Source organism: Coenobita brevimanus, chromosome 74 (genome assembly GCF_032717465.1).
Source record: "Coenobita brevimanus isolate Jiangsu-jjx chromosome 74, ASM3271746v2, whole genome shotgun sequence".
Taxonomy (NCBI): domain Eukaryota; kingdom Metazoa; phylum Arthropoda; class Malacostraca; order Decapoda; family Coenobitidae; genus Coenobita; species Coenobita brevimanus.
Window position 1 is genome coordinate 13,785,386 of NC_137027.1, and position 22,264 is coordinate 13,807,649.

The window sequence follows — 22,264 nt, forward strand, 5'->3', positions numbered from 1 at the left end:
GTTGATTTCGTGTTTATCATTTTATTTGTCTGTTCATTCATTTTCTTCTTTTTTTTTTTATTTGGCATCCAGTGTAAGTATGCAGAGGTAGACTATGTAAAAAATTATATATTTTTCGGTGTTAGCAAACTCTTCATAATTTTCCTGAGCGTGTTCCATTATTTTATATGTATATATATTATCTCAACTTACTCTAAACAGTTTGTACAACACTTTCTTTTTTACGTACTACAACATGTAATTGGTCTCTCTCTCTCTCTCTCTCTCTCTCTCTCTCTCTCTCTCTCTCTCTCTCTCTCTCTCTCTCTCTCTCTCTCTCTCTCTCACCCCTTCACTCCGCGGGGTATTTCCTAAGCTGTAAAATGATACAGCATAAGTAATCGATGTATTTTGCTTATTGCTCCTTACTGCCATCATTATGTGTCATTTAAATACTTCTAATACCGCCATATTCAGCATAAGTAACATACATATTGATATTAGCCAGTCCAATCCAAAAACAAATCGCTAAGGAAGAGGAGCTAGGGATCTTCCTTAACCGACACAAAGACGGACCTTAGGCAGACGATGTTTTACGCCTTAAGTTCTGTTGAGTAATTTATTGGTATGTTTATTTCCAAGTCCCGATTTTTTTTTTCTTGTTTAGAGAGCATCATAGAGTCTGTTTAGCTTATCCGTATCCTCTTTCGTTTCGGTTGATGGGCAGGTGTATTCAGAGTGGAGTATGAATCTGAGTAGTAACCAAGGGGCATTCCTACCTCATAGCTAAACTTCATCGAACTTCATGCAACCATCACCTAATATTTAAGCTATGGGAGTGACCCAGGTTTGTCAGATGAAAATAAACCTACTACAGCAGCCATGGAGATGAATAATATATTTAACTGTTCCACTTCGTAGAGTCTCTCAAGAGCTTAATAAAATCGCCTTGTGATAGAAATATTAGAAAATGAAAAGCCTTTTGGGAGTGACATTGTTAAACTCCCTTGTTACTGATGCCAGTGTCAGCAGTGGTCCCAGGATGAACAGTGGTGCCAGGATGAACAGTGGTGCCAGGATGAGCAGTGGTGCCAGGATGAACAGTGGTGCCAGGATGAACAGTGGTGCCAGGATGAGCAGTGGTGCCAGGATGAGCAGTGGTGCCAGGATGAGCAGTGGTGCTAGGATGAACAGTGGTGCCAGGATGAGCAGTGGTGCTAGGATGAGCAGTGGTGCCAGGATGAGCAGTGGTGCCAGGATGTGCAGTTGTGCCAGGATGTGCAGTGGTGCCAGGATGTGCAGTGGTGCCAGGATGTGCAGTGGTGCCAGGATGTGCAGTGGTGCCAGGATGTGCAGTGGTGCCAGGATGAGCAGTGGTGCCAGGATGTGCAGTGGTGCCAGGATGTGCAGTGGTGCCAGGATCAGCAGTGGTGTCAGGATGAGCGGTGGTGCTAAGATGAGCAGTGGTGCCAGGATGAGCAGTTGTGTCAAGATGAGCAGTGGTGCCAGAATCAGCAGTGGTGCCAGGATGAACAGTGGTGCCAGGATGAGCGGTGGTGTCAGGATGAGCGGTGGTGTCAGGATGAGTGGTGGTGCCAGGATCAGCAGTGGTGCCATGATCAGCAGTGGTAATAGAGTCATCAGTTGTGCTTGGGTCAGGGCTGGTGCCAGGGTCAGCAGTGGTGCCAGGATCAGCAGTGGTGCCAGTGTCAGGGGTGGTGCCAGTGTTAGAGGTGGTACCAATGTCAAGGGTGTTGCCGGCTTCAGGGGAGGTGCCAATGTTAGAGGTTGTGCCGATGTCGGGAGTTGTGCTAGTGTCAGGGGTAGTACCAGTGCCAGAGGTGGTCCCACGGTCAGGGGTGGTGCCAATGTCAGGGGTGGTGCCAGGGTCAGGGGTGGTTTCAGTGTCAAGTGTGGTGCCAGTGTCAGGGGTGGTGCTACTGTCAAGGCTGGTGCCAGGGTTAGGGGTGGTGGTGCCAACAATAGTGGTGGCAGAGTCAGGGGAGGTGGTGACAACAATAATGGTGCCAGTGTCAGAGCTGGTGGTGCTGAAAAAGGAAGTGACTGCTTCAGTGGAAGTGGTGGTGGATGAGTCAGTTGTGGTGGGTGGTGCAGTGGGTGAGTCAGTTGTGGTGGGTGAGTCAGTTGTGGTGGGTGGTGTGGTGGGTGAGTCAGTTGTGGTGGGTGGTGTGGTGGGTGAGTCAGTTGTGGTGGGTGGCTTGGTGGTTGGGGACTGTGTGTTAGAGTCATATACAGTGACTTCTATGGCGTCCACAGCGCAGCCCAGCAGACGTTCACCAGGAGAAGCGGCATTGCTGTTGTAGCAGAATACGCCAAACTGGAAAAAATATATATATAGATAAGTAATACGTAATAATAATAAGATGTAATTGGATAGGCTGTTTGTGCTCTATTTGTTTCTCAGTTCTAATCCAAAAAATTTAGCCCATACTGATTGGAAGGCCATTTTCATCCCGGGGTTTTTCGGTACAGCAGATCACCTCGGCAGCTAACAAACGAACTCACAGCCGAAGAAATCATGATGTCTGAATGCACATCAACAATAGGTGGGCTGCCATGCAGAAACGTCCATGGATTCAGTCAGGTCCCCGATCAGGATGAGCTAAAAAAAAAAAATGTGGATCAAGACGGTAAATAAAGTAGCAGTATGCCTGTAAAAGGACTAAGTACTTCCAGTGTGCAAATGTTGGATTACTCTCACCCTAAGAAAATCGTCTGCCTTTTATCGAGGTATCCTAGTCCGTCCATTGCAGCGAAAGGGTTAAGCGAATTGGTATATACTGTACCTTTAGGTGTTATAAATTCTCTCATCTAGGGAAAATTGCTCGCTCATAGTAGGAAATAAATACCCTAGAGTGTCCACAAAAGAGAAAGAGTTAATCACTTCAGTACGATGACATTTTTCCATTATATTTTTTCTACCACATTTTAAAGTCCGGAAGAGATGTCTGGTACTGATGGAGTGGTTTGCATCAGTAACATCTACCTACCTACTGTATGTCCCGACGCCTTAATCCAATATGCAGACTATATTCCTTTTCTCCCCCTTCATGTAGCATTACGAATAGGGATTTGGATGTAACACTGATTGTTAATAATATGCAATAACATGCAAAAAGCTAACTAAGGTTGAGGTGCCACGAAATCTCAGAGAGCACTTAGATGATGATCCTATATACTCACCCTGACTCTGTTGGACTGTGGAGGTAGTTCCGCTTGTCTGATGATCCAGTTGTTGGTGAGGGGGCTGGAGAAGTCCACGAAGTCCATGAACACTCCCAGGTGGACTCCGAATGTGTTGTACAACTCAATCCTCATCGTACTGGACTCCACGTACTTGGACCGAAAGAAGAATCGGATGGTGAAGTTAAGTCCATCGGGTGCGTCGAAGGCCGGGGTGTAAAGCTCGTCACTTTCCATTTCGGCGTCCATTATAGCGAACCCATCGTTGATTGAGTTCCCCGGTAACGTCGTTTCCAGGCCAGCTCTGTCGGACCAACGCCACCTTTCGCGATATGAGTCCCATGCCTGCAGGTCGTTAGCGAAGCCGAATTCATAGTGCGTGTCCCCTTGTGAAGTACCAAATAGAACCCCCAAGGCCAGAACGAATAGGATCTGGCCATATACGTTGCCACCCATGACTGGTTGTGTGTGTGAGGGAGGTGCAAAGGCGCTCATTTTATAACTATCCCACTTATCAAGTAATCTTGAATAATGTAGGCGGAGACGAAGTTTTAGGCGGCTGTTTGTAATGATTTCACTTATCAGTTGACCTTGGGTGATGCAACAGTGTTTTTCCTGCCGTGGATGTGACACCTACACATTAAAGTTGAGTGCCATTCATAGGAGACTTCACCATTTTTTCCTTTTTGCGTTCCATATTATACCTTAATATCCTCTTTTATATTAGTTCTCTAACCTTCTTTGGACGCACTGACTTCCTTACTCAGGCTTCCAGACAAGGTTTTGCTCGGCTGAGGGAGATTAGTTGATAATTATCTCGATAAGCCTTTGGATTGAAAGAAAACTTGAACTAAATAAAGTTGCCGACAGAATAAATATATATTTTTGATATATTGATGGAGTCTGCATGAATGACATACTAGACAAAATCGCTGAAGAAGGTATGTTACAAAACCTGCCAGGTCGATGGGAATCCGGGCAAGTATCGCTGTTATCCGCAACGTTTCGTAACAGCGGTGGCGTAAACCTTCAATGGCCAGTCCTTATAATTACTGTATTTTTATCATCATTTTCTACTGGTTAGCATGCCAGCCACTAGAATCAGGTGTCCGTCCGTCTTTTGTGGTTTCACAGGTAATGTTAGACCTTAGGGGAACACCTAGAAGAGGCACCTGGGCAATTGGATGATGCCGTGACCTTGTATCTCAGGGTAATGGATGAATAACCTGCCACAGGTTCAAAGGTAAAGTTAAGATGGCCTAGCGCCTCTTGGAGTCTGCACCATCGTTTCCGCCGGGAAAATAATGATATATATATATATATATATTATCGGCTAAAATGTTTTTTTTTCTTTATTCATATACCATCACGTCTCCTGACTTACAATATCAGTTTATCATCATTACCATAGTCATCATGCACATGAGAATAATAGCGCTTAATATGCAAGAAAACCGATTAGGAAGAAGTTTTACAAAATCTCCCGAGGCCACAAAACAACGACCTTTTATCTCCGTGAGTCAGCAAGTACAGAGCAGATAAGCTTACGTGCATGAGAATTTAGACATGTGTTTCTCATTTAGATTTGTGTGTGTGTGTGTGTATATTTTATTTTTTTTGGGGGGGGGATTTTCTGATGGATAATATTGCCAGTTATTTGACTCATTTCTCAGGGCAAACGTTTCCTCGTCTGGGCGATTAAAAAAAAAAAAATGGATGCTTGCTTCAATGATCCGCGTGTAGTTGCAAGGCATTAATTATATACAAGCCGCTTCCTCCTCGTCCTCTTCCTCTCCTCCTCCTCCTCCCAGACCAAACAAACAAAAGAACTAATATTTCGTCACACCCGCAGTACATTTTTTTCATTTTGCCTTTCGACTGTAATGAGTTTCTGTGATTAAAGTACAATCGTTCGTCACAAGGTGAAATAAAATGGCCAAGACGTTAAGCTATTTTACTTTATTTACTTGTTTATTTGTATTTATATTTTTTGCTCTCTCTCTCTCTCTCTCTCTCTCTCTCTCTCTCTCTCTCTCTCTCTCTCTCTCCATTATTTGACGCAGTGGGGTGGATCAGTAGTTATGTCAGCAATTGTACGTAGAGCACAGCCAGAGGGTTGTGTGTTCGTCCTCGCCATGATGTCTGTGTCCGAACTTTCTGTGTCATGAATCATCGAATCCAGACCCGAGAAGTTCCATGGCTGGACGGTGGTTGAGCAGAAACAAAGGTAGAAGATCCCAGTGATGATGTATATTGGAATGCACATCCAGAACACCGTCCTCCATTGCTCCATCGTTTGCTACAACAAACAGACAAGTGAACATAAATATAGTAACGTAGATAAGGTTAGGTAAGGCAATAACTAAACAAGTGAATGTGATTCTCCTTCATTTTGTGGAAGGCCTTATTTTATGCATTTGTCATCCAATCCTTTTTGCCCCCTTACATCCCTCCAACATAAGCCCTGGCTGGAGTTCTTTGACTCACTAATCTTCCAGGCATCATATGGTTGCACTGGGATCACCCAACTAAGTAAACCGTTTCTTGGCTTACAGAAAACCATTTATCCTGCTGCTTACGGTAAAATCTCCTAAGAGGAATGCTACATCAATTAAACGAATGGACGGTTGACACCGTCACCTATCACTTACTCTTTGTATATATATATATATATATATATATATATATATATATATATATATATATATATATATATATATATATATATATATATATATAATATAATACTTTCTCACTTGGTCTTGTAGTATGGCCCCAGCACAGAGCGGGACGATGCTCATTGCCAGCGAGAAGAATGTATTGCTTATCCCAAACACGGTACCTGAAAACATCAACATTCCTGAGCCTGTGGCCTATTCTATGTGTCATGGGAGACTTCAAAACATATCTTTCATATTCTGCGCATAACAACTCAGTATCCTTTCGTTAGTTATTGATGCAAATTATGTCGATATTAAAACATTCTACATATTAACAGCTTACAAGAGCATGTCAAGGTATAAAATGCAAAATAAATCACTAAGGAAGGTGTGTTACGATGCCTCCTATACCACTTAGAGTTTGAGCATTAATCTTAACCCTTTCTGTACTGTGACGTCACTTATGCATTGTTCTTGATATTTCCAGATGTTTATATTCGAATTGGGAGAGACTTTTCAGACTTTAGGGTTCAGATTTAGTCTTTATTAATGCCTTCACTGATAGAAGTCTCCTCGAAGCTTGGGAGAGACTTTTTGAACAAGAGATATCAGATCTTTTATTAACCCTTTCGCTAAGACTACTTCACACTTAGGGCATGTCCGTCATTTTCCAACCTTAACGCATAATATCAAAGTGAGTCATCTGTGGCCGGGGATATATACAACCTTCTCTCAAGTAAGGAATATTAGCGTAAGGGAAAAGCTGAAACTAGAAAAAGTAATACCAAATCTTTCTCAGCTTAGGGATATTTGCCTGCAGAGACAAATGAGAAACAGAAGAGCTGATACAGAAACATACCAAGCCATTCTCAGCTTAGGAATATTTGCCAACAGAGAATAATGAGAAGATGTGGAAACATACCAAGCCTTGCTCAGCTTAAGAACATTTGCCAGCAGAGGAAAGTGAGAAACAGTAGACAAAAACATGCCAAGTTTTTTCAGCTTTGGAGGGAAGTGGAAGATGGAGGAGGTGAAATATATTAAGCGAAATTTTGCCCCTGGGCGTACCTGAGAAGTTAGGAGTAATATCTGTGACGTTAACGACCTGGCTAGATGCAATGGCCCCGTTGAAGAAGTATGCCAGGCAGAGGAAGGCGACGGTGAGGGGAGCGGAACAGCCAGCGAAGGTCACAGCCAAGCACATTGTTGCCGGTCCAAACATGGCTAGAGAAATTAAAAGTCAGGAAGAACTGAACTATACTTTTTTATATTAATTTCGTAAATGTAAGGAGATTATTATTTTTTTTTATTGCTTCTACCGCTGTTCAAAAGAGGGAGGTAGAGAAGGGAGAGGAACAGCCCATGAATGTGACGGTCAAACATGTTGTTGCCGCCCAAACATTGCTACGAATATTTAGAGTCAGTAGGAAAATTAGCTGTATTTCTTTCTGTCTGTCTATCCACAGCCAGACGCCTTAATCCCAGAAAGGATGGCTACAAGCAAGCCACCACTATTCAGTCTGCCTTCTCTCCAACACACACACACACACACACACACACACACACACACACACACACACACACACACACACACACACACACACACACACACACACACACACACACACACACACACACACACACACACTTCTCTAGTCCTCTCCACTCCATCCCTCCATCATTCTCATCCTTGGTTCTCCACTCCCCTTCCCTCACTCACACACTCTTCTAGTCAATCCATTACTTTCACATTCTCTCCATGTGGCTAAATCATCCTTTTCTCAGTCCCATAAATATAAGATTTTTTTTTTTTTTTTTTTCATGTGCCGCTACCATCAGACAGAAGCGGGAAATGGGTAGGAAGACGAAACAGATGGTGAAAGTTTCGGCCAAGCACACTGATGTCGATCCTAAAACGGCTAAAAAAAGTAAAGTCAGACCATTTATCATGTGTCTGTGACAATCTATCAGTTAATTCCCATCAAGAACTTAAAGGCCTAGGAATAAGTTACTTGGTCCCGACATTTAAGGCATGAATGACCAGTTCAGTATCCCTGAGTAGTATTATGTGAGCAGCAAACCTTAACCATACCTCAGACGTAAACCCCTAGGACCCACATCCGGTTGGAGTGTCCTAACCCACTAGACCACCAGGCATCCATCATGAACACTTTTTTTTTTTCATAACTATTTTCTTTATTTAATGAGTACTTGATCCTGAGTCATTGTCCTTACCTATCCCGCAGAATATCCTCCTGGCGTTGATATATGAGAGTCGTCCACTTATCACCAAATGGTCACTAACGATTCCTGAGCCCACCGCTCCAAAGTACCGGCATAGGAAGGGTAGACTGGACAAGAGCCCATTCTGTGGAGGTATTAGTTTAGATTTTACTCTGTAGAGACGGTGGAAGAAAAAATTGGCGGGAAAAATAGTGAGTGGAACAGGAAGGGTGCACTAGACAAGAGACCATTCTGTTGAGGTATTGCTCTCCCTTTACTTTGAAGAGACAGTGTGACGGATGTGGCAAGGGCGTGGAAGAAAACATTGATTAAAACAGTTGAGTTTATTTCCTATACAACTCAGCTCACTTAAACTAGGCGCAATATTGGCATCTCTCCATCTGGAATGTTGAGCTGAATCGTTAGACTAGAATATGATGCTGTTCATGAAGAGGCACTACTGAAAGGATATATTGCCGTAGAATTATCTGCTACTGCCACTGAGCTACGAACATCATCACGAATAGAATATGATGCTAGTCATGAAAATGTGCCGTTAAAAGCATGTAGAGCCGTAGCATTACCTAATTCTGCCACTGAGCTGCAAAAATCTCCGCCAAGTGAAGATGAGTGAAATGCAGCGTCCCATGAAGAATCGATTAGCCAAAGTAGTCAGGAATAAGTTTACCTCTGTTTTTACGTTTTATTCCACCTCCTTCTCACTATAGCTGGTTTGTTTTCATCTGAGGGAACTAAACCATTTTCACAACTTCAGTACTCAGTTGTGGTTGCATGAATTTCGATGAGCCTTAGTTATGTAATAGGAATGAATGTCCTTGATTACTAGTCAGATTTGTCCTCCAGTCTGTCTACACCTGGCCGACTGCTGAAATTAATAGGGTTAGGAGTGTTTGTCAGCTGAACGTAACCCAGCTATAGGTTTTACCATTTTCACTAAATACAGAATACCTCCAGTTATTGTTATGAGAAAAGTAATGGTTTAAGCGAAACGACAGAATCATTATATCAAGATAATAATTTTGAGTTTTAAAAAATTCTAATGATATAAAAACACCAGCTATTGTTGTAACATCTAAGCAGTAATAGTTCATGTATAAGGACAACCATTTTTTTGAAGTTCCTTAATAATAGTTTTAGTGAATTCGGAAATGTCAGATCATTATTTTCCAGTTATATATATTTTATGCAGAATGGAAAAGCATCACGCTCACACCTACAGAATTTGACCATTTCACACAGAGTATATAAAAACCCAAAGTTATGTTCCGTTCACCTCCCCCCCCCCCCAAAGCGACTTAAGTCATAGTAGGAAGGTTTCCTTCATCCAACCCTTCTGGAAGGTTCACGACACGCTCTGCTAGGAAAGTGCCAGTAGAAGTTTGATATGCTTGCTCATGCGTATTAACAATGGCAGTATTGTACGATAAGATATTAAAAGTCAGCCTAATTTGTGCGTCCCTGTTTCTGTTTTTTTATCCCTCCTATCCAGTTGCATAACCAGGTCCCCACGAATGGAGGAGTAGGAAAGTAGGTACCAAGCCTTCTGCACAGCGTGTATATACAGTATTAAAAAATCCGACCCCCCCCCCCCAGGCCCCTCCATGGCTTCGGCACTGCTCCTGTCTCATGTATTAATGGGAAATAGGATCAGGACGATGACGACAGTGATGATGATGATGATGGTGATGATGATGAAGATGAAGATGATATGCCTTGCTGTATACCTCCTTAATTGAGAAGCCTAGGATGTTCGTCATAAAGGTGGGCAGCTGGTTAAAGATGAGGGAGAAGCCGAAACCATTGCCAATGTCGCAGATGAAGATAGCCCACACAGGGAGACTGGTAAACACAGAGCGCCAGGGCATGTTCTTAGCCCTGACTGATGAAGTGCCTGAGGACCGTACCGCCTCGTTGATATAGGCTTTCTCCTTCTGACTGATCCTGCAAAATGGTATTGATACGAATTATCGATGCCTGGGGATACATTTAGGTTTGATAGGGAGGACCGTATCACCTCTTTGATGTAAGCTATTTCTGACTGTCCTGCAAAGCGGTCATGATATAAACTACAGATGCCACGGGATGTTTTTAACTTTGACAGAGGATAAATCTGTTTCGTTGATGTAAGTTTTCTCATTCAGGCTGATCCTATAATCTGGGAATGACATTGAATAGCAGGCAGTGCTCCATTGTTAGCTGGTAGTAAATCAGAATTGTCCAGAACGTGGCCTATTGAAAAGGGTCGCTATCCTTCCAATTTTACCCCCGATCCAGACAACAGAACATCCTCAGACCTACCTCGGGTGCTGGTTGGGGCTGTCTGTCGTGAAAACAAACCAGAAGATAGTCCAGATGCAGCAGAGAGCGCCTGGGATGTAGAAGGCGGCAGCCCATCCCAGAGTCTCTATGATCATCCCACACATCGCAAGCGTCACCACGATGCTCACGTCGGATCCTGTGGGGCATATATTAGCTTTTGTAGATCTGGACACAAACTCTTTTTGGGAGATACCAATAGTAGTAGTGGTAGCAGTAGTAGTGGTGGTAGCATTTTTTTTATTCCCTTCAGTAATGCACATTTATATCATCGCATTTCACCACCATGCTCACCATATATCCTATGGGGTGTCATTCTTTAAGACAAACTGCACATCTGCGTTGACCGTACCTAAATACTGTACTTAAAGCGAAATATTCCGCTCCTTTCCTCAATCTCTCTTTCATACACCTTTTAGCGAAGTACTCGGGTCAAACAAAGGTGTCCCCTCCCTCTTCCACACTCTGTTTATCGAATTGCATGACATAAGCTGCTTCCCCCTCCTTATCTTCCACATTTACGGCTGAAATATACCGCCCTCCCACTTCCCACACATTATCTTCAGCTCCCCACACCACCTGTCCATCTACGTCTTCCTTACACAAGACTGAGGCTAAAGGTCGCATGCGTAAACCTAAAATCCAGAAGCGGAATGCAAACCCTATTAATTGAAGGTCATTTACAGAACGCCTGTGGTTATTAGGTGTGGCCAGCGTGCATCCCATATTACAGAACGCAGTCAGCAACCATAAAGGAAGTCCAAATACTTTCCATTATTATCCCTTACTTGAAAAACTATCATAAAAACACTGGGGATCTGCATCCCTCTTTGCGACCGGCTTAAGCATACGATTCTAGGGAGCGCTATTTTAGAAAGCATATGAGGCATTGCAGCGCCTTTCCCGTTGCGATTTATTCAGAACATTGCGCCTCGGTGCCCTGTTGTATGTTACAGATGCAGCCTACGTCGATATTAAACGATATGAACAACGTACAAGAGAATGTTAAAGTGCGCACTGCAAAATAAATCGCTTAGGAAGAGTTGCTACGAAGGCTTCCATGCCACTTTAAATTCGGCCTTAAGGCTCGTCTTGTCAACTTTTTCGTTATATAGCACATTAGTATTCTTTCCTGTGTTAGTATTATATCTTATATTTAACATCAGCATTCTCTCCTGTGTTACTTGTGCAGCCTTTGTCGATATTAGAGAAACATAAGCCACATACAACAGAACAGCAGGGTGTAGCAGGCAAAATATACGGGGTGGATCGTACTGTATATAACTTTCCTTGTCGACTCTGGCAGATTTCTTGTATGGTGGGAACGGCTCATTTTGCGTTATCATTTATCCTGCATCAGTTATTCATTTCCTACTTGTACTGTCATACCCACGCTCATACCAGTAGGTTGACTTGTCCCCGCAACACACAAGGTACCGTCAAGAGTGTTTCTAGTTAAGCGCTATTATTTCCCGATCCAACCTGTATATCTAAAGATGAGATGCTAGAAAGTCCCCCAAGCTGTGTACATTACGAGTGAAGTGATGAAGTGTACCCCATCCATGCCACACTTCTCCCCAGATGAAGTGTTCCCCCCATCCACATTCATCTTACCGAAGTACACAGCTGAGACGAATCTTGGTCGTTCATGAGGAGGGACCCAGCGTGAAACGAGGACCTGCATGGACGGCCACATGGGTCCCTGTCGAAGATAGTTCTTTCACTACGAGGAAATTAGTTCACTTTTTACAATTTATAAGGCGATTGTATTCAGCTTTTTGGGAGACCTTATATAGTGAAAGGATTAATAGGGATATTTACTAATCTTTTCCCAACAAGATGTCTCTAAATTAAATGATACTGTCTGGAAAGAGTAATATAGATAGATAGATAGATAGATAGATAGATAAAAGGTCCTCGTACCAAATGAGGCAAAACAGTCCGATAGGTAGAGAATATATTTATCTGATAAAGATTTTTTTTTCCAAGAGTAGACCCATGAGTATTCGTGTGGTCTTCGGAAATTTGTACCGACATTTTGTGTGGTACAAGACTGTCTTGGTGTGCTTAGAAATACACAGAGTGGTCCGTAAATAGGGCCCCAACAGAAACTCACGTAGCTGTATTTTATGTGTTGTGGGAACGGCTGAGTCTGCTGGTGTGGGCATGGGTGTGGCAGTGAAAGTAGAAGATAAATAAGCGATGTTGGCAAGACATTGACAAAGCTGACTGAATTGTCCCCTCAACACACGAGAACTCACCCCGCTGACTGGAAGAGGGGCCTAATGTATGTACCGCCCTGAACATAAGGCTGATACTAACCTGCATAAGTCCATGGAGTAACCTAACTGCGATGAGAGCGATGTAGTGCGTTCGAGCTGCCAGTGGAGTGAACATAGACAACAGGACACTGCCAACTCCACACATTCCGAAAATCAGTCTCGTACCGTATTTCTCAGCCAGGCGCCCTCCTAAGATCTGATAAGACAGAAGACATCTTTGATAGACTTACCTACTCCATCTATATCCATCACCTCATTACATCCCAAAAGAAGGTGTTCTTTGTCTTTGGACACACCTCTCAGACACCCCCCACCCGATAGGTGTGGCATTCATTAATCTCTACGTTTGCCACTTGCCAGTTTTCCACTTTCAAAATGGCACAGTGACTACGTGAATGACTGAATGAGTGAGTGACACAGTTAGGAACACACACGCAGGACTTAGCCTCCACTCACTCATGGGGATCTAACCTACCCTTGCGTTAAGCTATAGTTCTTATACACTAATTGGCCTAGATTTTCGTCCTATTCCAGCCTATTTTTCGTAGCTCAATGGCAAGAAAAGACAATCTTGCTGCCCTACGTGCTTTCCATAGCACTTCTTTCTTACTAGTAATAGTAATACATTTGAGTGTTTATCTGCTGCTATAATTCAGCATGAGAGATGGAAAGAGGACAATTCTAGGCCAAATTAGGGTGAAATTACCCACTCCGAATGGGGCGTTCTAATCCCGTAGAAATACTGCAAAGGAAAACGCATATTTACCTGTGTAAAGGTGTAACTATGGAAGAAGCTAGCGAGGATAAGGCCTTGGGTCACCTCATCCCAGTCCATTCCCTGTGCATTCTTCTTTTCTGAGTCGGGGAAGCCTGTGTGCTGGAGGTAAGGACTTTATTATTATTATCATTGCTATTAGTAGTAGTAGTAGTAGTAGTAGTATTGTTATTATTATTATTATTATCATTATTTATTATTATTATCGTTATATTCAAAGTGTTATACAGCTGTCACAAACCCATTAACTACGCATCGCATTTGCTGTGTGTTGCGAGAACAGCTCAGTCATCTTGGCTAGCATCTATCCTGCTTCCCATAATCATTATCATCCAGAACAGTGCTTTCTTCTGTCCACCGACTGCAGAGCTGCCTAGTAATTTTATGAAGTAGCTTAAAATATCTTTGCTTCTCACAAAAGCACACCGAGCCGTCTCCGCAACACACAAGACTGGAGAGTGCAATATTTGTCCTGCCCTACAGATGTCCGCAACCGTAACAACACGTCACACCTACCCACCTCATCCTCTTCACTTTGATTCCGCGCCTCTGGTTGACGCGTTCCACATATTCCCTCTCCGTCTCCACACATCCCATAAGCGTGAGGAAGGGAGGAGCTGGTCACATTGCCTGATGGTGGAACTGTAGGTCATAATTTAAGTGGGTTTGGAGAATTCGTAACGTGTCTACCACAGCGATGTATTTTGCGCATTGCACCTTTTTATCGTCTTGTACGTTACTGAAGAAAAAATTGTCGATAGCATATATACTGGACGAAGACTAGTTACCTGTCCCGCTTTGTGTAGGCTGTTGGCACTCGATGCTGTGTGTGATGGAGGTGGTGGCCGAGTGGTTTTGGCGCACCATGGCCACTATAGCCACAGACAGGTTGATCCTTGTACTGGTCAGAGTCAGGAACCCAAGGAAAGCGAGAAGTCCGATGCCCACGCGAACTGGAATCCTCCCTGTGTGAGGTGAAATTTATTTCCCTTAATCCTCATCTCTTTATACATAATTTGGCTACCATCTTCCTCACTGTCTAGCTATAGGGTAACCAGTTTATCTTCTTAAAGCTTTATTTCTCATCTTCCTTTCCACGTAGCAGCAGAATAGTTTATCTTTCTAAAGCGTTGTCAGTTTATCAATCCGTCCGTTATTTAATCAGTTCTTCATTCAACCAATCAGTCAGTCAGTCAGTTACATTACGTCTGTTCATATGTCGATTCACCCCTCAGTCAGTCTACCTATATCCCTTTATCTGTTTATCAGTATGTCTCTCGCTGTCTCTCTTAGTCACCCAGTTAATTAATCCATCAGTTAATCTGCTTATTTGTTTATCTGTCTAACCATCCTTTAGTCAGTCTGCCTATATCTAATAATCCACCTCTCTCTCTCTCTCTCTCTCTCTCTCTCTCTCTCTGTTAAGCTGCTTCTGATGTGTTATAATCACCTACCTAATTATCTGACTGTCAGGGAACCAAAGTGTGTCGAGAATTATCTTGTGTTTGTTCAGAATCCGAAATCATCTTTGTTGATCATTCACAACCACGAACTCTTAATGCAGCAAGCGTGATTTGTTTTGCTTAAGTGTGACAAATACATGCTGGTCAAAAGATAGAAAGTTCTGTTATCCCCTCACCTCGGCGTTGTGCTTGAGAGTCAGGCCATTAGTGAATTATTCTACATATTGGGTGAGAGTCTGCTTTGTGGCATCGAAATAATTGCGTTTCACTTGATATACATTTACTTATGAATACCTGTACTCAGAATATATGCTGTAGGTCAGAGCTGTCTTAATAACCCTTTTATATTCGTGTATTTATGAATAACTTATTATATACAACAATTAATTTTATCGGTAACGAGTGGAACTTCGCTCAGATACACCTACAGTAGTTGCTTATTTCCTCCTTACAAATTGAAATAAGATGTAAAGATGATTACATGGTCTTTTCGTATGAGACCGCGCTATTATTTCTGTACCTGATTTTTTTTCTTAATTTCCCTGCATGAATTTCATCTGCTCGTTAAAATGGCGATAATTTTAGTGGTACAGATAATGATCGGGTGCTTCTCTTAAACGTTGGCAGCTGTGGATAATCAACGCCGTGAGAAATTTTATTTTGTCAGAAGTTGGTGGTTATGAATATTCAACGCCGTGATAAGCTTTGTTATTCTAAATTATACTGGGCAGCACAAAACAATACTCAGCACATTTAGCTCCCCGCCAGAGAGCATGCAGATAGCTTGCAATGTGCCACTTAGCGCAACCTTGCCACAAACATCACCATAGTCGTATAAGCATGAACACAGTCTTTATAGGATGTATAACCACCACCCCCCTCCTCCTTTTTTTGTCATCGTTAAAGAATATAAATGAGCCTAGGAGACCTCCAACTGCAGAAATGTTAGCGACATCAATATCCACTTACCACGACCACAGCATGGAGGAGTCTTAGTGGAGACCTCATTTTTCTCGTCCATGATGTACACAGGCTCACTCCCCGCTGCGCCGATCTGCTAGAATATCTGTATTAATGACTTGAATATGGTGCCAGACAAGAAAGCCCACAAGTAAAGGCACCGATATAACGGCCCGGTTCATGTACCCGATTACACATATATCTCTCAACCAAATCTCTCGTTGTAGCATGATCAGAACAGTTCTTACGGGTCCAGAGCTATTTTCCCGTAGGCCGTGACAGTAGTCCGGACTTTGAAAAAACGAAAAATTTCCATACGATTTTAACCAAATTTGGTGGTGTCGTTGGCGAGGCGATAATGAAACTGGCTATCTTTTAGAGCAAGAGTTAGTCACTAGGGAGGGTCAGATTTGATCTTGCTTTTTAACCTTGATCTTTGGCCTGCTGTGATAAACCTTGCAAGAATTATCAATATAAGTCTGTCAGTGCCTCCACCAAAACTGGTTAAATTCGAAAAAGAAACTGTTAATAGTTCCGGCTCCCCGAGAGTAATTCCAGCCATACTAAAACGAAGACCTTTTTTTTTTTTTTTTTTTTTTTTTTTTTTTTTTTGACATCACTGTTCGCGTGATGTTCCAGGGATTAATATCAGTAAGCCAGGTGTAATAGTGCAGCTATGAGTTTAAGGTGCAAGGTTAATAGATGATAGCTAGATCGATATATTTTACCTTATCATTCATATGCGATGGTCATTTGCATTAATTGTGTAGATCAGTGACATGAGTCTTTAAAATCACCAGCACTCAAACCATTATCAAACTAAACCAACATGTGAATCCTTATTTGCAGCCACAGTGTTCTGGTCCTGCATGCTATGGCCTTCAGTCTGGTTCTTTGTATCTCTGTAACCATCTAACAAAGGAGGAAATTGTACTATATTATGGTCACTTCCCTCCTGCCCGTGATAACCTTTTTTTTTTTTTTTTTTTTTTTTTTCGTGCCGGGAGGGGTTGTGTGGGCATTGAACTACTGATCCATTAAGAATATTACTAGTTTTGCTCCTGTCATTGGATCAGTTGTAGCTCAAATAATCATTCCAAAGAAGTAATAATAAGACAGTTCGTCATACATCTTTAGGCAATTGTGCCGCCCTTCAGAAAGTTTTCTAAAGTATTTTCGAGGTTTACGGATCATAGAAATTTATGGCCAAAAATAGTTATTACCCTTACGGTCTGAGGGTTGAAGTTTTATTTTTCATTTATTCATTTTTTAAAAGAAAGATCATTTACATCTTTCAGGTGAGTTTACTGGTCGTGGAGGAAAACTGCATATAATCACCGTTTTATCTCTCACGGGAGGGTGAGTGGCAGTGTGCAGAGCCAAGTGTGTGAGTGGGGAGTGTGGCATCATCTGTGTATGTGCAAGATTATAGGGTGCAGAGGGTAATGTGGCTGAGGGAGGGTGTGAAAGTGTGTGAAAATAAGGGCAAATGATATGTGGCACAAGACGTGTCATTGTCAGCCATAAAAAGAGCTACAATTACAAATGACCTTATGGTTAATTATAAGACCTTTTTTGCCCATAAGACCATCATTTACCGGACCTCGTTAAGGTATGAGGATTGGGCACGTGTTGATATTGAATTCTGTGTGTAAAATTAGGCCTAGAATAATGTCCAGAAGTTTATCAAAAAATCTCATGAGACACTTTGAACATCGCCAGCCATCTTCCTACAAGTTAGTGCTGAACAAAGGCTTTCCTCACCTTTTTTCCATTAACTCCGGGGCTGTGCTAATCTCCGCCATGATTTGCCTGTAAACTTCTCAATCTCATCCCTTCATTACCTATCTGGATCTTTTCCGGTTTAATTGTCATGCCTTCGAGTGCGGTTGTTCAGCCTCTTAGTCCCACTGTTATCCAAGCATCTGGGTATAGTACATGCCCTGTTCGTTTCCATCTTTGCGTCGTATTAACAAATGTAACTGCATAAGGCAAGCAAAAACAAAACAAGCAAAAAATCATTATAGTATAAGATGATGATGATGATGATAGACATACCTTGTCCCTGTCAGCCATCAAAATAAATACCGTAACAGTTCAAAAAGATCGTTGTGACATTTGTACTCTAACTAGATATAAAATTGCCCTCCATCATGCCTGCTGAGCTGTGACAATAGACTAACATTAGAGTATCATATTAGTCACGAAGAAGTGCTATGGAAAGGAGTGTAGAGTCGTGGCACTGTCCTATTCTGCCACTGAACTCCGTGAAATAAGCTGCAAAAGGACGAAAATCTGGGCCAAGTTAAAGTAAAAGGGTATAGTTTCGCATTTATACTTCTTACACTGTTTTACTTTTCAGTCACGTAGTTTGATGCTCCGTGTTCTCTCTGTCTGTGTCTTTCCACTTGCGCAGCTTGTGGACGGCAACGTAAGCACGAATGAACTGAAAGCTGGGAGACGGTGATCTGCGTAATGTTAAGAGTGAGACAAAGGGAAGAGGGGGGGCGTGTGTGCATGTGCGTCTCAGTGTGTTTGTGTGCGTGCGCGCATGTGTGGTTTGAGGAATTAGTACACATTCGCATGCATCGATATCTTCATACCTTTTTATCACTAGAATTCCCCATTAAAAAAAAAGTGAGATTCTGTTTTTGGTATAATTGTTTTGGGTGAAGGAGGTACTCGTACACTTGCAGTCAGTAATTGTCCTCATCGAAAGAAAAAAAAAAAAAAACTAATGAGAGCAGTCTGAGCTTGTCTTGTTGTTGTTGCTCCTCTTCTTGGAGAACACTTTGAAATAAGACTCATACTGCGACCATTTACTTAGGGTATACAGTATTTTCATGATCCAGCCTCACCCCATGTCACAACTCCTGCTTATGCCATCGATTTCTTTTGTCCCCCGTGCCCGTTTCTTTGCCTCTCAGTGACGTAGCAATGGAGTAGCCGATAACGCTCCTTATTGCTACCATAGTGACACGAACATATGCATCAAACTTCGTCGAAGGAGTTAATGAATGCTATATGTGGCCCCTGCAGTTAGAAAGGTCTCTCCTAAGCATAATAAAGCCGTCGGAGGGAGGAAAAAAAATGGAAGTTGTGTCGCGAGGATCATGAGAAGTAAGTGAATAACCCTGAGTTTATTTTGCATTCCAATTTTGATAATACTGTACAATCTTTTCATCTTAACTTGGTCCAGATTATGTGAAACATGACAGCCAAGAAGTCGTCTCTCTCTCTCTCTCTCTCTCTCTCTCTCTCTCTCTCTCTCTCTCTCTCTCTCTCATTATCCCAACACTTTGACACAGAACACGTTTCAAAAATTATCATTCTTTAAAATGATTAAGATAAGAGAAAATGCCTAGCCTTCATAAAACTTACAGTGGTATTAGCCTCCAGAATGCAAGCTCTTCACGCTTCCCATGAGGTGGTTTGCCAAGAGCGTTTTTTTTTTTTTTTTTTTTTTTTTTTTTTTTTGTTAAACCGAAGTCTCCCCTGTAGGCCTAATCTCCGGTATGCACTAACTGTACTTCATTACACACAGGTATACTGCGGTGTGGCGAGTAGCAGAACAGTCTCTGGCAGGCTTAGGCTTAGGGAATGTGAGAATATAATCTGTAGGATCTTGGAGTGCACTGGAGAGGGGTGACATCATTTTGTGTCAGATATTATCTAGGCGGCGTCAGTTCCCGATTATGCAAACGTCCCTCAGCTCCCTGTCACTCCAAAGAAGGATGGTGCATTGCAGAAGGGAGCTTAAACCTGCATTTGCCTGGTTCCATGTTTCATATTAGCCTGGGGCCACATAAACATGAACAACGGGATCTGAAGTTGCACGAGCGACAAGCATTTTACCACCGCTCATAACTCAGTCATCACACCCAGCTTGCAAAAACTTAATACGTTTTTCTATAACAAGCAGATCACTGTTTTTGTTCCTGGATGACATCAGCGCCGCATTACCAAAATCGATCAGACGAACCTCATGCTCTCCCGGCCGTCCACACACTAAAATGTTGCTGAAGTTGAGATCACCGTGGCCGTATCCCGCTGCGTTAAGCTCCACAACCTTCGTCCGGAGATCACACTCGATACGGATCCTGTCGGCAGGGGAGGCGATGGCGTAAAACTTGTCCAACGTGGTGCCCTCACAGTATTCCATAAGGATCACAGGCCTATCGGAACAAGCAGCGTAGACCCTGGGAGCTCCTCCTGCACCGTCCACCTTGGCCATCACCTCCACCTGCCTCATCAGAAAGGGGTAGCCAAAAGATCCAACCTTCATAGCCGCCTTCTCGCCCCTGAACAGCACCAGCAACACGTCGCCTTCTGTACCTTTCCCGATCTGCCTCACAATCCTCACCTCCCGCTTCATAGATTCCAAGTCCATCACCTCAATCCCCAGTTTCCTTAATCCCTCAGTAATTTCATGGTCGCTCGTCATTATGCGTAGTTCAGATATCAAGCACTAGTATCAATGCTCTTATTACTGTCAAACGATCTTTTTCATCGCAAATGAGGCTTTTCATAAATGGGGTTAGATAAGACCCTTCGTTAACCCTTTTCATATTAGTAATCCTTCTACGATTAAAAAACTCATCTTGAATTAGCAAGAATAAACAAGAAATGTAATGTGGGAGTTCATGCCAGAATCTGATTATGATGAAAACTTGCAGCAGTAGCCAGCGTTTGCCTCTACTATTAGGCCATTTCTAAATCAGTTTCTTTGTTCTATCTTATTTCACGGTCAGCCAAATACTGATTTAATACCAAGCAAAATCCAAACAATGATTTCACCAATACGAAAGGTCTTAGTAACGAGTGTTTGTCATTTCATAGTACTGTTATCCCTGAGAGTAATGTGGTGCGAGAGTGTTAGTCCACGAATTACAAGCCTGATATGTTTACTCTTATGTGGTTTCCAAGAGCATCAGAAAAAGCGACACCAAATATACACAAATTAATCGCATTTATGAGGTTTTGTTGTGTCATGGTTTAAAGATAGTCTTGGAAATAGTCGGAACGTGTTCTCTGAATAGATATTAAAGAGGCACCAAATCTCTTTATTGCTAGAGGATAATGGACATGTGTGTGTGTGTGTGTGTGTGTGTGTGTGTGTGTGTGTGTGTGTGTGTGTGTGTGTGTGTGCGTAGAAACAGTAATTACTTTCCTGTAAACCCTCTGTGTGTTTAAATTATTCTCCTACCGTATCGATGTTCGTCGTACCTCTTCCTTAGAGGTTTATTTTTCATACTACACCTTTATGAACTCTTTTATAATTACTAGATTATGACCCATACTCCCGTCGTTCACTGGCCGTTTATTTCTTTTCCTGATGCACTGAAACATACTGACTTGTTATATATACAGTCTATACCGTTATGAAAGATGTTTTAGGCCAGGTTAGGATAAAAACAGTATAGAAGAGCACAATCAGCAGTTATATGAGAAGCAAAACACATCCCATGTTGCAGAGCACAGTCAGCAGACTTATAGGATGGCAAACACTCAATCCACATTACAAACCGAGGTCAGCAAAACAAATGCATTTCGTCCTCGACACGTACTGTAGAAATTATCGTCAGAATTTGCAAGCATGCATTTCACTTCGCGATGTACGTTTTTGAACACGACCTGTTACTACAGATAACAGTTGAGGCACATTTACTTGAATCTTACTACACGGCTTCGTCACAACCCTTTTGCTTACGGTGATAGCATTGCGTAGCTATTTCCTGGGTTCTGTCAGATTATTTTAACTTAGATCTATTGTTTCGCATGAAAATTGATTACTAGTACTCATGGGACATCACGAGTGTTACTGAATGCTCAGACCATAAGACCTCTCTCGAGTAGTATATGTATGTATTTTTATCATGTGACTATTTATTTATTTACGTGTCCCAGGTTGTGTATAAACTTGAGAGCGAGATACCAAGGGTTCAGCAGTCCTTGCACGTGCCACACTTTTTCATTTATCCCCACTTCGACACTAACATACACTGTCCATACTGAATACAGAGCCTTCTTGGGTTGTCGTCTCATTCAGGATTGGTGTGATGTTATTAGCAGGGATGTTTTTGTGACATGTCGGTGGGCCTTTAGAAACATCAACAGTGTCTGTTTTAACGTAAAAACATCAACCTGCTCTTTTCCCAGTCATGGATCGAACTCACTTCCTGTCCAACACCAGACAAATAACTGTATTGCCCTAACCAATTCATCAGTACTATGGGTGAGGACGGGGGGTAGGGGCTTTTTATGCGCGGCAAGTGTGCGATCAAGTGTGAAGCGATTATGTGAGGAATTCTGATGCCATGGCCAACAGCTGCCCGAATTTGCCATACATCTTAAAATAACCGCTACGCTTGGATATATATA

The 22,264-nt window shown here is 42.4% G+C and overlaps 2 protein-coding genes across 2 annotated transcripts; both read right to left on the minus strand.

Annotated features, from left to right (window-relative positions):
- Positions 1–5,233: 5,233 nt before the first annotated feature.
- Positions 5,234–15,953, minus strand: LOC145407692 (sialin-like). Its single transcript, XM_080278557.1, has 12 exons — positions 15,893–15,953; positions 14,249–14,425; positions 13,981–14,090; positions 13,452–13,562; positions 12,726–12,881; positions 12,018–12,105; positions 10,386–10,542; positions 9,812–10,028; positions 8,079–8,211; positions 6,912–7,067; positions 5,940–6,025; positions 5,234–5,482 (listed from the first exon to the last, which is right to left on the minus strand). The coding sequence occupies exons 1-12, from the start codon at positions 15,942–15,944 to the stop codon at positions 5,234–5,236; spliced, it is 1,692 nt and encodes a 563-aa protein (XP_080134683.1). The 5' UTR covers positions 15,945–15,953.
- A 3,798-nt stretch (positions 15,954–19,751) lies between these two features.
- LOC145407693 (bone morphogenetic protein receptor type-1B-like) lies at positions 19,752–20,327 on the minus strand. Its single transcript, XM_080278558.1, has one exon. It carries the CDS (start codon positions 20,325–20,327, stop codon positions 19,752–19,754), a length of 576 nt encoding a protein of 191 aa, XP_080134684.1.
- Between the last annotated feature and the right edge of the window lie 1,937 nt (positions 20,328–22,264).

Excerpts from the sequence above, each read along its gene's own strand:
- LOC145407692 (XM_080278557.1), bottom strand. The coding sequence starts at position 15,944 with ATGGACGAGAAAAATGAGGTCTCCACTAAGACTCCTCCATGCTGTGGT. Across the intron at positions 14,426-15,892 it reads TCCTCCATGCTGTGGTCGTG|GGAGGATTCCAGTTCGCGTG; the intron begins GTAAGTGGATAT and ends CACCTCACACAG. Across the intron at positions 5,483-5,939 it reads GGGCCATACTACAAGACCAA|CAAACGATGGAGCAATGGAG; the intron begins GTGAGAAAGTAT and ends TGTTTGTTGTAG.
- LOC145407693 (XM_080278558.1), bottom strand. The coding sequence starts at position 20,327 with ATGACGAGCGACCATGAAATTACTGAGGGATTAAGGAAACTGGGGATT.